This window comes from Oratosquilla oratoria, chromosome 21 (assembly GCF_046742065.1).
Source record: "Oratosquilla oratoria isolate Oo_2021 chromosome 21, ASM4674206v1, whole genome shotgun sequence".
NCBI classification, from domain to species: Eukaryota; Metazoa; Arthropoda; class Malacostraca; order Stomatopoda; family Squillidae; genus Oratosquilla; species Oratosquilla oratoria.
Window position 1 is genome coordinate 20901115 of NC_134797.1, and position 17400 is coordinate 20918514.

At 42.1% G+C, this 17400-nt stretch overlaps 1 protein-coding gene and 1 non-coding gene across 2 annotated transcripts in view; one reads left to right on the forward strand and one right to left on the reverse strand.

Annotated features, from left to right (window-relative positions):
- Positions 1-3643: 3643 nt before the first annotated feature.
- LOC143036619 (trypsin I-P1-like) overlaps positions 3644-17400 on the reverse strand; it is a 50130-nt gene continuing 36373 nt past the window's right edge. The window contains exons 3-7 of the mRNA XM_076204180.1: positions 8849-9044; positions 8016-8130; positions 6860-7028; positions 5413-5558; positions 3644-4593 (exon numbers count right to left, since the gene is read on the reverse strand). Of these exons, the coding sequence (XP_076060295.1) occupies positions 4420-4593; positions 5413-5558; positions 6860-7028; positions 8016-8130; positions 8849-9044 (800 nt within the window). The 3' untranslated portion in view covers positions 3644-4419. The remainder of the gene's footprint in view (positions 4594-5412; positions 5559-6859; positions 7029-8015; positions 8131-8848; positions 9045-17400) is intronic.
- TRNAW-CCA (transfer RNA tryptophan (anticodon CCA)) lies at positions 7398-7469 on the forward strand. Its single transcript has one exon. It is a non-coding gene; the product is annotated as a tRNA-Trp (tRNA).

Consider the following 17400-nt stretch of genomic DNA (forward strand, 5'->3'; position numbering starts at 1 on the left):
CTATATACCCGAAGGGCTTTTTCCCCCTTGCATCTTTACATGAATTTCATTTAACTTCACAGAAGTCAAGGAAGTTAAATGTAATTCATGTGAAGACTTGATAAGTTGTAATGAAAACTTAGAGGATTTGCCAGACAGTAACAGCTACTGTACTTAGAAGGCCTTACCAAAGGTTCTCTTCTCTATCCTGATGAGAAAATAGTCAATGTAATCATGTATAATTATAATGCAATCAACAAGCTAACAACAAATCCTGACTTCACACACAGTCATTTAACCAGAGAAATGTTGCCACAGAAATAATGAAGATAATTATGTTTTCCTATCAATAAATAGTTGTGGTAATGAACACAGCATAGATAAAGTTCAGAAGATTATAGTTTGGGCATCAACAAATGCCTTACTCAACAATTTCTGTACCAAAGAATATGATCTCATACACTCATGTGTGAGAAAGCTGGGAAAAAAAAGGAATATTACAGAGGTGTCAATCAAAATTGTCATTCTTTTTTCTTACTATGATAAAATGCAATTAAAACCATGTTGAGGGTTTCTTTGTGCCGATTATAGAATCTAGAATTTCATGCCAGGGTAGTTGCAATGAATTGCTGATATCAATATGAAACAGTGTGATGGTGACCACTAATAAAAACTAAAGAACTAATTATGTTTAAGTTACAGAAGAATTACTATTTTATACGTTGATCACTTATGGTCTGGGAAAGCATTTATATATTACTGTATAATATATGTAGCACCATGGCTAATGAGCAAGGGAGAGGACAGAACTAGGGAGGTGACCGAAGCCGATGACATCATGGCACATTGCTCAGGCCTTCTATGTAGAAAGCCGTGGTCAGGGGCGGTGTGCAGTACGGGTTCCAGTGCCTCCTGCCTTACTCTGTACACACAGAGTGCCAAAGTCTTTGACCCAACAATAATATTATTGCCATTGCTTCACTTTTTAAAAACTCTGACTCCTTGCGTGCGTATTAATTGAATTGATTCAATATTGTTGGAGAGTGCAATATCCACCCAAGAATTCAAGCAGCACAAGCTCTCATGTGAATATCGTATTTTATTTACTCACAAAACCTCATCACACTATGAAGATGTAATTTACATGTATTTACAATAATTTCATTGTCACTGTATTGTTATTCACACTTGTTATATTGATATACAGTATTGATATTATTGACTGATAATCTTTCAAGCATTATCAGTGTCAAACCTGCTCAGTCAGTGTTACTGTCACTATAATATCAGTAAACTGACTGTAGGAAGGTCACTTAACAACTTAAGTGTCACATAACTTTATGAAAAGTAAAGTGTAATTATTTTTGTGTAGAGTGAAGTTTTTCGTGTTGCTTCTTCATGTGTACTGCAAAAGACCTCAGAGATGCAAAGCTGACAAAGCTTATTAAATTTCTTTCATTCCTTATTTTCATTGTCCAATTTCATAGTTCCATTATGTCATAATATCACCTTTTCACTTTATCTTTTTTATTTTTTCTTGGATTGTTTAATTCTAATTTATTTTTCTAATTACTTGAATATCAATAAAATATATACATTTTTCTAGGAACTGTGGTCTATTTTCTTCCTCATTTTTTGCTATTTCTTCTTGACATACTTTGCATGTATTTGTTATCTGCATAATTCATATTTCTGCAGTGTGAGCATTTACTTGGTTTGCATTAGAAAGGATGTGATTGTGGGTATGCATTGTACAGTTTTGGGATAATTATTATTATTTTATTTATTTATTTATTTTGTGTAGTTGATAATTTTTCTTCATTTGCCTTGTGCACTCAGAAAGCTTATGATGATGGGTGCACTTTGCACATTTCTGCTGTTACCACAGTTTCCGGCACCAAGGGTGAAACTCTGATACTGAAAGCTTTGAAAGACACCCTAAGTGTCTTGTACTTCATTTTAGTTCTACTCCTTCATCAATTCTGTTATATAAACTATGTGATTTGTCACCTTGATCACATACATAAGTTTTCTAATGTTTGGAGTGCCGTTTATTATGCAAATCCGTTCCCTTATTCCTTGGTCTTTATATTTTGAAACATAGATAAAGCCATCCTTTTCCTTAATTATGTTCCCAACTATCTGGTCTCCATTAGGATATTCTTTATTCTCTCAAAGTCTTCCTTCTGTACCTAGAAATAATTATCTTAGGTTTCTGTTTTTCTAAGACTTGTGTTTTTATCTGTAGCCTACTGTATTCAATCTCTATTTTCTGTTTCACTTTTCCTCGTTGTCTTTGCAACAAAGCTCAGTATCATTACTTGTGGCTTTCTCATCTTCATTGGTAATTTTAATACAAAAATTATCTGTGTTCTTAAACAACTTAGATACAAGTCTCTGATCTCTTTGGTAGCCATATCTTCATCTGCATTTCTATCTAGTTATTATATATTACAATTTAAAGATTTACAATCAGAGTGAAACTCACTGTTTTGATCTTCCTGCCATTTGTTAAATTGTCGAAAGATGAACTTGACTTAATTTCATGAATTCTCTGTTCTTTGTGCAAGTTGACTAAGATTTGTACTGTAATACCTTTCTTTCTGGCATACACTGTATATATATATATATATATATATATATATATATATATATATATATATATATATATATATATATATATATATATATATATATATATATACATACAATATTCTCTTGAAGGCAGATGAGGACAGAGGCTATTGAAGATTCATTTTCAGTCATTTTCTTACATATATTTTCTATACGACGTATATCAGATTGTGTTCTGTAAGTTTACTCAGTAGATTTTTGATTGTGATCAACAATTTGGAGCTGTCTTGTTCCATCTTCAAGGGCAAAGTGTTGTGTGTCTTTGTCTTGGTTATATTTGGGATGTGCAGATCATAGACATTGTGTTGTAAAAAAGGGTATTGCTGATTGGCTGATCCTGGCCAATGAGTGTGGGTGATGTTCTCATCTCTGGGGAGCTCTCCTAGTGGTAGTACTGTCATTCTTTTCCCTGAGAGCAAAGTCTGAAGGTCTAGTTCAGTGTCTGCTATCTTCTTAGTCCTCTTTTTGGAGTCATCAGATAGAGTTTTTTAATCCGAAGGTTGGTTAAACCCAACATTACCACCATTCATCGTGTAATGTGATGTCTGACATACCCTGTGATTGCAAAAAGCCCACCAAATGACTTGCAAAGCTGATGAGAAGCATAGTTGACACTGAATTACCCCTTATCTTTAATAAGTAAATTTTAAAAGAGAAGCTACTCCCTCAAAGATACCAGTACTCGCACATGCGCGCGCACACACAAATGTGTATATATATATATATATATATATATATATATATATATATGTATATATATCACTGACAAAAAATGCAGCTGCACATTTGCAAATCAAAACTAAAACCACAGTCGGAGCAGAAGAAAAGACTTGAAATTGTGAGTCTATATATTTTGACTATAATTTAGACTTCTTCAGTACTGAAGAGGACTGTAGCTTGCAGTCATATAGACTTACAGTTTCCAGTATTTTCTTCCCCAACTGTGGTTTTAGTTTTGATATAGTATATATATATATATATATATATATATATATATATATATTATATATATGTTATGTGGGTGCAAATGTGTAAAGGAATATATAGTGTAAACATTGCTTAAACCGCACAACTGATATACTAAATTGGAGATAATTCATTTGCTCATTATAAAAAATTACTGTCTACTGCTGAACTTGAGTCAGACCGTGGTGATGTGGGCCAGCTAGGGACACGAGAGCCTGCGTGCACCATTTTATGGAATGGACATTTCTTGGCTTCAGGTCTCACTAGAGACCAGGTGTCCTATGGGCTGTTCACCTCTCACAAGTTGTGTTTAACCACATTGGTTTTAATGGACACTTTAAAATGTGAGGACTCACAACACATTTATTGAAGGCAATCATTCCAAATCCACCAGATGCACTGTTGCTCCCCATGTCGAGTTGTCTACCACAAAAACTAGTTTCGGTTTTTCAAACATCTTTCTTCCATAGGTGTGCCTCTGGTAATCATATATTCCATCAGTTACACTCGGCTTTTGTCTCTTTCGTAGAGATGCAAACTGAGGAGCAAAGATAGTCAAGTATGACAGAAATATACCCATATTGGCAGGACCTTACTCTGAATTAGATGACGTTTTTGGCAATCAGAGGGTCTTCCTCATTAGACAGAGTTCTCGATCAGCACAATTGTCATTGATCAAACATAGATTTGATCACATCATCAGAAGCAGAAGAACTTGCTTGTCAAGTGAGCTTCTTTCACATTCAGATGTAGGTCTACTGAACGGTAGTTCATAAGAAGTCTACTGAATGGTGCGTTCAAAAGAAGTCTTCTTGCCGGCCACAAGAGATCCTCTCGTCTTCAAACAAAGTTCTTGTCAATGTGTTGGTATATCCAGTCCAGGAACTCTGTGACCCTGATGTAGACACCAGGGTATCCTGGCTCGGCGCATCCGACGCCCCAGGAGGTGATGCCCGCCTGGACCCAGGGTCCTCCTCGACCTTCGCGGCATTGCAGAGGTCCTCCGCTGTCACCCTGCGGAAAAGAAGGAAGAGGGAGTCAGCTGTGTGTGCTTTCTAAACAAGTTGATTGACAACAATAACTGCAATAATTTACCTGGAATGACTTGATCCGGATTTGTCAGATGCTGCTGAATATTCATTTGGTTTGTAATTTTTAATGTTGTATTTGTGTGTGCATTTCAGTATGATTGATATGCCATCCCCAGTTCATTCATGTCTACCAAATTTCATAGATTTACTCTGAAAGCGTATACAGTAGATTGGAGTAGAGGGTGGGAAAAGGAGATGATGTCACGATGGTGGTGATTATGAGGATGATGACTGGTGATATTGATGACAATGATATATATATATATATATATATATAGAGAGAGAGAGAGAGAGAAAGTATTCAAATGGGCGCATGACATGTTACATATAAAATCCCTCAAGATGCAGAGAAAAAGATACAAATTATATTGCAGTTTGGAAAAAAAAGCAATATGTTAGCATCCATCCAGCCCCCCACACTCCCCCAAGAAATGCAAAATGATCCCACATGGAGAACCACCTACTCCCTCGTGTTGAGGTAGAGCAAAACATTCGACAAGGTGCCCCACCAGAGACTACTAAATAAAATCAAAGCACATGGCATAAGAGGAAAAGTGTTAGAATGGATTAGAGCTTGGATCAGTGACAGAAAACAGCAGGTCACCGTAAATGGTGTAAAATCCAAATGAGGGAGTGTTACTCGTGGAGTTCCCTAGGGCTCGGTTTAGGGTCCCTTGTTGTTCATTATGTACATAAACAACTTGGACAATAGGGTTCATAGTGATGCTAGTTAGAGACTCACAACGCAGGGGCCCTGGCCGCCCTCGCTCCAGCCGGCACAGATCATCCCCTGCGTGATGGTGTTGACCTTCTGGTAGGCCTTCCGGCAAATCCCGTTCGGGATCACTGGAACCCGGATCGTCTGGAGCAGGTCGGAGTTGGAACCGTCTGCGTAAGAAACAGTGACATGATAAAATTTCATTCATTTTTTTTGGAAAAGATATGATAGAAATTCATTACTCATCTCTCAAAACACAAAATCATGACTCGTAACTTGTTGCTCATAATTCGTAATTCATGACTCATCATTCCTGGCCCATAACTTAACTCATAGCTCATAAGCTGTAACTCATTATCCATGACTCATAATTCATAACACAAAACTCATAACTCACATTTCATGACTTGACTCATAATTCAAGGCTTCTCATTCATAACTCAAAACACAACTCATAACTTATTAGATGCTGTGGAAGCGAAATCAGCCTTAATGATGTTCCAGGTCGACATCCGATTCCTTTGTACTCCCCCCACCCCCACCCCCTCCCGGGGACGACCGTGATTTATGTGACAGTGTGGTCACGGCGTCGTCAATAGTTCATTTGATTTATAAATTTTTTTCTAGTTCTACCTGAACGCCTTCATTCAAAGTGGACACACCTTCAGGTGATTATCCAGCATTCCCCCTCCCTCCCCCACAAGAAAAAAGAAAGAAAAACGTCATTTGGATGAAAGGGTCAATCCAGAGACACGCCCCTTCAGTCTGGTGGAACACATTCTGACAGAATGAAATCGTTTATCATTAGACGGACCAAAAGCTAAAAAGCGTGTCATAGATAGATAGACTTTATTCGGCAATGAATCTATCTACATGAAGTGCAAATAATGACAAGAACACATAGTTCGGAATAATAATTGCAAATTGCCGAGGATAACACAAAAATCATGAAATGCAAAGGAAAGGAAGAGCCATGATCTACACTGTATCCGCTACCAACAGCCTCTCTTCTCTCACTTCTCTCGCAAGTGAAGAGCCTCCAGGGTCAAGTCTCTGCGGTGAGGGTCCACAGAATCGAAAATTCGCACGTACTGAAGAAAGACTTGTATTCTCGACTCCAGAAACCTCTTGCGCTGACATCCACTCGAGTGTCAGTCGATTTGTTCGCAGTGAAATGGACACCACCATTACACCGCTGTTACTACTACCACTACCATATACCACATTTAAAGACGCTACAGCTACCACTAAGACGGTCACAGTCATCACGCCACCATTAATTAACTACTGCTAGTAACACTAAACTACCATTGAAATAACCACTGTTGCTGCCATTGTAACTTTTCATCTTCATACCTCAAAGGTAAAGAAAGAACGAAAAAAACGTAAAGGTTCGAACTGGGAAGAAAAGAACGAAGAAGATGGCAGTTCGAAGTCAACCGCCATTTCCAACGCGACGACCACCACTTACGTTGTTTGGTCCTGCCCCAGCCCGTGACCATGCAGTGGTGGCCGACGAAGGTGGTGTTCCTGGCCGGCAGGCAGATGGTGTTGACGAGACCACCGTAGTCCTCGAGCTTGAGTCCTCGACGGAGCTTGACGAGGGCCACGTCGTTGTCCCACGTCTTGGCGTTGAAGTACTGGAGGAGGAGGAGAGGAATAAGGGAGTAAATCAGTCTTCTTGGAACACACACACACATACACACACACACACTGAAATAATCTCAGTATCGCAGCGATGCGAGTCGTTAATCCAACTTTCGTGGGCGGGGAGTTGGGTGTATGTGTGCGTGTAAGGTCACAGCATTACCCATAGATCGGTCATATATATGAGCTCTGAGCTCTCATCCGGGAGGGTAATAGATGTCGATCACAAGTCTAACACGTGGTCCAAGACCATGATGGTGAATCACACACACGTAAACGATCGCACATGTTGGTGTTCCGACTGGTAAATATGACAACATGAGTACGTTGAGATCATGAAGGGCTTGTCGATATATGTCGTCGGCCCCGTGGCGCAATGGTAGCGCGTCTGACTCCAGATCAGAAGGCTGGGTGTTCGAGTCACTCCGGGGTCACGTTACTTTTTTTTTTTTTTTTTTATCTTTTTCATATTACGGCATGCAGTTGATTTCAACAACTTAAAGAGAGGTAAGAAATGAATATCAATCTGAAACCTAACCTGACCTAACCTAACCTAACCTAATCTGAAACCTAACCCAACCTGACCTAATCTGACCTAACCTAATCTGACCCAACCTATCCTGATTTGACCTAACCTAGCCTAACCTGATCTGAAACCTAACCCATCCTGACCAAATCTGACCTAACCTAATCTAATCTGACCTAACCTAACCTGATCTGACCTAACCTAACCTAACCTAATCTGACCTAACCTAACCTAACCTAAAAATTCTGCATGCCGTAAAATGGAAAAATAACTTTTTTATTTATTTATTTTTTATAGTTGTGCGTGGGGAATCAGGCTGGTGCATAAAAAAATGGCCTCAAATATTTGGTAGGGACAGAGGTTGGAAGGGATAACGGACCCTCCTGAAAGGTGACGACATGACTCCACTGTTTTGGAGTGAGGATTAGAGGGCTCGGCGCAGAAGGCGACTCACCTTGTGGGTGATGATCTTGGAAACGGCGTAGGTGGCCGGGGTCTCGGCCGAGAGGCTGATCTCCCCCACCCGGACCAGCCAGAAGGGCGGAGGCAGAGCAAACTTGAAGATCGGACTGCGGAAAGAAAAAGGGACGGATCAGTTTTGGGGTGTCTGGACAAATAGAGGAGTAAAAGAAAACAACGGAGGAAGAAGAAAAAAACGAGAGACGAAACGGCAGAGGAAGAAAAAGAGAAGAGGAAGGAAAGGAAAGGTTAGGGAAGAATAGAGGAAGAAAAATAGGACGTAAAATAGGAGGAGAAGTAGAGGACTAGAGTGGAGGGAGAGAGGGAGCATCCCGATGAATCCGACCCTTACCCGCTTCAACCCTTAACACGTACTCTAGTAGGCCCTGTTCACACTAGCGGTTTCAATCGCGGCGGTTAAGTTACGTTGTAACTCAGTGGAGGCATTCACACACAACCATGCATTTTTTCCTTGGCTATGCGGTACCACCGCGGTTTCCCTGCGGTTCAAACCGCTAGTGTGAATACGGCCTAACGGTTTTGTTCAACTGGGACCCAATGTGGTCTTGATTGATCGAGATCCTATCGTTTTCGCTCCCTCCCCACAAAAGAAAAAAAAGTGTGTAAAATGTCTGTAGAGTACTTCATTGGCCTGAAGAATTTAGGACACATTTAAGTGTCCCTCACAAACTCAACATTTCAACAACAATGATATTGTCACTACTTTATTTAATGGCAACCATGACAGAATTAATGAAGTTACTTCAGTGTTGTTCATGAAACCTGACCCCACTCCGCTGAGCGGGTGCCCCCGAGCGCACTACTCACTCGACGATGCAGTGCGCGGCGGTGAGAATCCAGGACGGATGGATGAGCGTCCCGCCGCAGTGCTGCCCGAGGCCCTTGCCCGAGTACGGGTCCTTCTGCTGGAGGGCCACTTGCCAGGGCCACTCCCCGAGGGCCGCGCCACGGCCCCCGACGATCCTCATGAAGTAGCGGTGGCTGTGGAAGGACTCGCCGCAAACTGGGGAGACAACAAGGAGAGGCTATAGTTAGTTGATATTGGTGTCGAAGAATGGCTACAGTCATCAGTTCGTGAGTTTGTGGGCTGTTTAACTAAACTACCGAACATCTTAAGGATCTGCTTTTGGGCAGCGTCTATGCCCATCCTTTCTAAGCTTCTTTTTCTCCGATGCCGTCAGGCGATTGTATTCAACTGAGGGACCAGAGGTCCCTGGGTGACATAGGGGGGTCCTGGCCACTTGTTCGAGACTGCTTTTCAGGCAAAAAAAAAAAAAAAAAAAATGACGCGGAATGTATATTTGATCGTTGATAGTCATGCTAACAAATAATAACAAATGATAACAATAACAGTTAAATAATGATAATAAACAATAATAAACTAGATTCATATCAAAATTAAATGTGTAATGATATCAGTAGTAGCAGTAATAGCAGCCACAGTAGTAGTAGTAGTAGTAGTTGTAGCAGTAGTAGTGATAATGATTATATTGAAGATGATAACAATAACGATGATGACAGGTACTTTCCTCGTTTTTTTTATTTTAGACTGCCGCCAGGTGATTTTATTCGGCCAAAGGGAAAAGTTAATGAAATATTCTGAAAGGGATCAAAGTTCAGCAGCCTGGGTCTCCATGTGACCTTGTTTGGCGAAGCAGTCATGTGACCTAATTTGCAGAAGCAATCAGTGGCTCGGTTTCCTCTTGCATTCATTATTTCGCTCGTCTAACCATTTCGCTCTCGCGTTAATTATGCTCGACGATTTCACCGCGTCATTTCGCCCAGAAGAATACGGCGAAGGGTCTCGCCTGATAATTTCACCCCCACAGTAAGGATTTCGCTCTGTCAGTTCACTTTCAAGTTCACCTTGCTGTTTAGCTTAAACAATTTCGCTTTTCGACTTTCCTTCTTACCTCGCATTATATGAAATTTTAGCTTACGATTTTGCCTTGCAAATTCTCTTTAGAAATTTGCCTCGAGTTCTCCTCCCGACGAATGAATTTGCAGTTTCTTCCAAATGTTTTTTGCATACAATTCTACCTAGCTTGGAAGTGACCGCGTGTTCTTAGCGGGACTCGAAGAGCCGTCTTTCTGGCTGCTCGCCTCCAGACGCTGAGCTTTAGTCCGCTCGGCAGCTACCCCAATTCCCAGTTAAATGCTAGTTAAACACACACACACACATACACACACAGGGCAGAAAAAATATTTTAGGGCCGCGTTATCTCCATATTTCTGTACAATCACTCTTCACCCCTGCAGCCTTTTGCACTCTCCCTTCCTTGTTCGACAGACATTCGTCTTGGATCTGATGTCCCCTTAATTCATTCTACTTTCTTGGTCTTCTCAAGTCTACTCTGTTTTCCACACACTTCTTGCTGGCCTAACTCGTTCCTTCCACTAAGCCAAAACCTGCTTAGCACTCTGATCTACCCTCTGCAATAGTTCTCTTTCCAACTTCGTTCTCTGCCTCGCCGCTTCTACATTTCGCACTCGTAATCCTCACCATACTTCTCTAACACCTCATCTCAAATGCGTTCAGATTATTATTATTATTATTATTATTATTATTATTATTTTATTTATTTATTTTGTCTCCCTTATAATCCATGCCGTTCCGCGGACACAAAAAACATTACCTCGTACAACCTTCTGTTTGTTTTCAACCCCAGATACCAATTTCTCATGACGCTTTTCATTCCTTCTGACACTAATTTCCTTCTTTCACTCTATAATTGACCTCCGCTTCCACTTCTCTGTTCACTGCCACATGTAACCCCCAAATACTTAAAATTTTCCACTTCCTTTAGCCTCTCGCCCTTCGAATCCACATACAAATTGCCACCATCATCATGCCACCACTTTATTTTTGTCCACATTTACTTTCAGCTTTCTCCATTCACACACACTCCCAAACTCCCTCCACCACAAACTGGTTCAGTCCACCCCCAAACACAGCCACAAGTGTACTATCACCTAAAAAAAAAAAAAAAAAAAAATCCCGCTTCCCATTTCCCTCCATCATCACTCATCAAACCGAAACCTCTCTTCAGCACTTTCGCGTTCAACTCCCTCACTACCTCATCCATATACATGTTGAATAATCAAGGTGACATTACACAGCCCTGGTGCAATCCCCATTTTTACCCCAAACTCTTTCCAATCCTAACATTCACATAAGTTCTAATACTCATGAAAAAAGAGGACTACCCTCGAAAGACTTCTTCCTGTCCTATGCATCCGCAACACACTCCGCAACCCCTCTCTGTCAAACTTTTCAAATGCCTTCTCCAACTCTATGAAAGACCAAAATATATCTTTACCCTTTCCCAACAAAACCCCATACATCTGTAATACTGCAGATACTTGATTGAGGCCCATTCGTCCTCTTCTAATCCCACATTGCCCTTCCACATTTACTCCATCTGTTATCCTGCTAATCCTGTCAATTAAAACCCTCTCATACACTGTACCTACCGCACTTACAAAGGATTACAAAGGAAGGGCATACCGACAGGAGACCTTTTGGCCCATAACTAGGTCGGATGGTAAGACGGGTCTCTCAAAAACTACAACATTTATATTTGTCCCCTTTCCCCTTGTACAGTGGAACTAGATATACACTCCTATTCACTTGCACACTCCCTTCCCTGAGACACACATGAAACAATCTCACCAACCATTCCACTATAAACACTCCCCTCTCTTGTCAGACATTGCACATGGCAATCCTTTAACCCAGGTGCTATACCAGCTTTAATCTCTTCCAATGCTCTTTGTATGTCTTCTTTTGCTTTATCTTTACATTCTCCTCTACCATTACACTGCAGCAGAGACCTATCCTTCTTTACATTCAACTCGAAGAAATCCTTTATCCATCTTTCAAAAATCATCTAGACGTTCATTAATATTTGTTTATCTGCACCATCCACCCTCTCTACTCAACTCTCATCCCCATAATCTGTTCACTCTCAGACAAATAATTGTAACACCATTGGTAATGATGATGGTAATAGTAGTAATAATAATGATAGTAATAATCTTAACAGCAATGATTATTGTTGTTGTTGTTGTTGTTGTTGTTGAACAAATGAAGACTGCAAAATGCCCCCAGGATGCTAGTCATAGCAGCACCGCCCATAGTCTAGGTTTTTCTCGAGTTTGATCAAATCGCCAGATAGAACCGAAGAAAGAAAGATACTGGAAATGTTAAAGAGTAGCTTGAGGGTCTGGCCACATATTTTGGACGTCGGGCTGGTTCAGTTACGAAAGAAAAGAAAAAAAAGTGCTTTTTCCAGTGTGTGATTCTTCTGCAAAGGGTCTCCTGTCATATCTAATTGAAAAATGTCCTCCCGCAACTGGTACTCCTAGCAACGGAAGTAGTTAGAAATTGTGCATTCGAGATGATTGAGTTCCTTCCCCGGCACTTTTCTACGACTTTGTTACCAGGCACCAGATATCATGCCGAGGGACTCGCTTCCTCAACTGGATTTTGAGAACGGCGAAGAACGCATTTTCCTCTCCCCATTCTCTCCTCCTTTTCTTCTTCTTCTTCTTCTTCTTCTTCTTTTTCTTCTTCTTTTTCGTCTTTTCTTTTTCGTTTTCTTTTTCGTTTTCTTCTTCTTCTTTTGTCTCTTATTTTCCATCTTCTTTTTCGTCTTATTTTTCGTCGTCTTCTTCTTCTTTATTTTTTTCATCGTCTCCCTCTTTTTTCGAATTCCTCTTTTTCATCTTCTTTTTCTTCCTCTTCCTCTAAGACTCCAGTTGCGGCCTGGTCTGTCTGCGGGGTGGTTGGTTCCTTCCCCCTTTGCGGCCACGGGCAGGCGGTCGCAGGTGCAGGCGTGCATGAAGTACGAGAACTTACTTACAACTTTCAGTTATGCTACATATCATCAACTTTCCCTGTTCCTCATTCCGGGGAATGCGCTGCCGTGGCCCTCCGGACCCTCGGAGGAGGAGGAGGAGGAGGAGGAGGAGGGCGAGGGCCGTCGTCGATAAAGGGGTGATCACACTGGGCTTCTTCCACTGACTTCAACAGCTCCGACAGTAGAGAGTTCGTTTGAGTAAAAACGACTTCGGTGACAATATTTCATTTTTCAAGTTTCCAAATGTCAAATTATCTTTCCGTCGTATATCATAGTAAAACTGAATGTGAACTAAGACATTGTAAACCTAGAGATATGTCAGACATAGTGTTGAAATGTTCTCAGAATAGTCCAGATTTCTTAAAGCGAAGTCATATCCTAGTTATTCAAATGAAGGTTGGAGGTAGGACGTTGGAGGAAAAATCGCCCAGTGTGATATTCCTTCAAGTCTTCAGTTGTGGTCGAGCTCGCAGAGATTACAGATGTCCTCCCGAGAGCCAACGGCGTGAACGAGTTTCCGCCATCAACATTTGCTCCTTTTTCGCATTTTGCCCTCAAGAATAGGAACTGCTACGACTTTTTTTACGTTGACATGCTGTGTACATGCGCTGTGCACACAAATAGGTGCTGTAGTGTTTATTGTTTTCATGAAAATGCGTAAAAGTTGCTGATGTTGGGTGAGTGGGAACTGTGTTTGCCAAGAAAACGGCTATCTACTCTGTGGCCATAACCGAACAACTCTTCTCAGGTAAATTGACCCCCCACCCCCTCCACCCTCCCACATTCCAGGGAGTGGGGGGGCAGGGGTGGGGAGGGTCAAGAAAAGTGCACAGGGAAGGGGAGATTACAGAAAAAAGGGAAAAAGTGTCGAGATGATAAGGCGAGAAGAAAACGGACGTTGGGATGAACGAACGCACTGTAGATGTCAGTCGCGGAGCTGTGGGAGAGGAAATGGATTCTTCTTCTTCTTCTTCTTCTTCTTCTTCTTCTTCTTCTTCTTCTTCTTCTTCTTCTTCTTCTTCTTCTTCTTCTTCTTCTTCTTCTTCTTCTTCTTCTTCTTCTTCTTCTTCTTCTTCTTCTTCTTCTTCTTCTTCTCCTCCTCCTCCCACCACTTGACTCTGGATACGTTGGATACTTGACCATTGTACTTCGGGTGACGTTATGTTTCTCCCCCTCCCCTCCCCGACACTGATATTTAGACGTTGTAGTCGTCTGTATTGCATCCAACTCACCACCACGACTTTTGATAGTGTGTCGAAGGAGGTTAGGTTACGTTAGTTCAGGTTATTTTAGGTCAAGTTACGTTATAGTTCAGGTTATTTTATGTCAGGTTAGTTTAGGTTATTTTAGGTCAGGTTAGGTTAAGTTATAGTTCAGGTTATTTTAGGTCAGGTTAGGTTAAGTTACAGTTCAGGTTATTTTAGGTCAGGTTATGTTATGTTATAGTTCAGTTTATTTTAGGTCAGGTTAGGTTATGTTAGTTCATTTGTTTAGGTCAGGTCACGTTACGTTAGTTCAGGTTAGGTCATGTTACGTTAGTTCAGGTTATTTTAGGTTAGGGTAGGCTACTGCAGTGGTTTCACCCTGTGGAGGGATATAAACCCCGGGGAGAGACCCACTGAGAAATAATTTGGTTACAGTGTGATGGGGGGGGGGGAACGAGGGGGGACAGGAAGTCTGTCACTTGGCGGTGTGGTCTTGGAGGGTCAAAGGTGACCACCGCAGGAAATGATGGGGGGAGAGAGAGAGAGAGAGGTGGGAGGTGGAAGGTGGTGGCCCCCGAAGGAGGTGGGACGGCGGAGGACGGGGGAAAGAGACGTTCGGAGGGTTGGAGAGCGGAGGAGAGAGAGGCAGAGAGCGGGGGAGAGAGAGAAAGAACGATGGGGAGAGAGAGAGAGAGAGAGAGCGGAGAAGAGAAAGAATGGTGGAGAGTGAAGTAGAGAGAGAGCGGAGGAGGATAGAGAAAGAACGGTGGAGAGAGAGAGAAAAAACGGCGGAGAGAGGGAGGGGGGAGAGCGGAGGAGAGAGTGAGAGAGAGCGAGCGTGGGGGTGGGAGCAGGGAGAAAGAGAGAGGGGGAGAGCGGAGGAGAGAATGAGAGAGAACGAGCGTGGGGGTGGGAGCAGGAAGAAAGAGAGAGTGGAGAGAGCGGAGGAGAGAGTGAGGGAGAACGAGCGTGGGAGAGGGAGAGAAGGAGAGTGAGAGAAAGCGGGAGAGAAAGAGAGAGATGAGGAGAGGGTGGTGTTCCTACTGTTGCTGTTGCTCCCGGGGGCAGGAGAAAGCCTCGGAGACATCATCGTGCATCGCTCGGCCCCCTCCTTTAAGGGGAGGGCCCTCCCGGAACTCTCTCCCCTCCCCTCCCCTCCCCCTGCTGCAGGGGAAGCGACACTGAGGTTTGGCACTTATTTTCCTCCCCCCCCCTCTCCCGCCCCCACTCCCCGGAAGCTGCAAGATTTTTTTTTTTTTTTTTTTTGAGGTGCACCTCGTCGGACTACTCTCTCGATGGACAGACTTGCTTAGGCAAAGTTAGGCTGACGTTAGGTTAGGTTAAGATGTGTTAGGTTCATTTAGGTTAGGTATGGTAAGCTCGAAACAGGCATGCTGGGTCAGGCTTGGCAAATCTGATATAATAAAATTACCACGAACATTTTTGTCCTTTCTTGTTTTGATATTCTAATAAACACATTTTGTTGAAGGTGATGCTGTTTTCTCCATTAATAATTTTCTTGCAGATACTTTCTAAAGATCTCACCAATCGCCGTGTTGCAGGGTATAAACTCTGTAGAACTTCTGCTTAAGCGGTCCTAATACAGAAAACGGCATCACCTCCAACAAAACATATTTATTAGAAGACTTACTTCCTGTATGTACTTTAGTTTCCATATTCATCGTATGGAAATCAAAATTCAAAACTTGCGGTTTGCTGCGTGGGCTACGCTGGGTCGGAGTCGTTCCGTGTCGTTTACAAGCAGGCAACCTCAGTGCATTTTGGCATTACGCAGTCTCACCCTCACTCACCCCTCACCCACTCCTCACCCCTCACCCCTCACCCACCCTCAGCCCAACCGGAAGGAAAGTGTCGAGTTTGTGCCGGCTGAAGTTCGGGATCGAACTGGGCCGAATGTCGTCAGTTGTTGTCATCGTCTTCGATCTCAGCATGTTCCTCTTGGACCATTGGAGTGTCTGACTTGACCTCTCCGTCTAGGTTTCCCGCCAATTTTGTTCACCAGATGAGAAACCCCGTAAGAACTCCTCAGAGTCTAGTTGGGAGAATCCTCCGAAAGTGGCCGGCCGGGCCGTCAAGAGGAAGCCTCGACTGTCGTTAGGGAAGAAAAATTGCCGAGAGAGGTCGTTGACCTCCCTCGCTCTTGAACGGAAGAGATCAAGTCTCTTGGCGTCGCCAAGGGAAGAGTAGGAAGGGGCAATTGCCCCCTGGCATGGAGGGCAACAGTTGCAAATCGGCTGAATTAAATCGCCTAGCGACAAACAGACGAAAAACAGGAAAGGATTAATATTGTCACTATTAACGGCACATTTTCCCAAGTAGATATTACAATCCATATAATGTTATTAATATTGATTATTAATATTGATAATTGATTAACTATTAGATATCAATCAATATAATAGATATGACAACTGAAATATCAGCCAACTTTGAACAAGTACTGAGAATGTTTGACGAAAAAGAAATTAATGCAACAAAATACAATACAATACAATACGATATGATAGAATACGCTACATGACAACACAACCTAACACATCATAACACAATACAGTACAGTCACGCGGGGTAATGGTGACTGTTGGTTTAAGTTGACCCCTTCAATGATTTTTATAAGAAAACACTGAGATGTCAAAATTGTTGTGGTCAACTTTACATCATCAGTCAAAATTACCACGCGTGACGGTACTCGTGTAGTACATTGCAAAAGTGGCACAATTCATAACATTACTCGAATAATATTTCAAGATTACAATATGACAGTCGAAAAATACATTATAGCACTCGTATATTACAATACGTATATCACAGTTGCATTAATGAAATGGTGCACCTCGGAATGATACAACATTATGATTATCAATTTTTTATCTAATAGAGAAAGTGCTGCCACAAGTTTGCCAAAAACATTTCTTTCCATTTCTGTCAGACACGAGCCAGGTTAATATTTTTGCCAGTTTTAGATTTTTGGGAGTCTACAACCTTTCCACAGGTAACGAGGACTTTCACCTTTATTCTGGCTGACTCCAACGGATTTAAATCAGCCGAGGGATGCCTTCCAGAGCTGAAGGCGCCATGGTAGTGGCATGACCTTCGGACGGGGAAGGAGGCAGCAGGATGAAAGCCTGAGAGAGAGAGAGAGAGAGAGAGAGAGAGAAGGAGAGAGCACGGTTCCAGAGGGCGAAGAAGACTAGAAGGTGGCATCGAGTAAGGAACACAACTGAGAGATGCAGCAGTCACGAGAAGAAGGAAGCCCCTCCGGGATTTACCA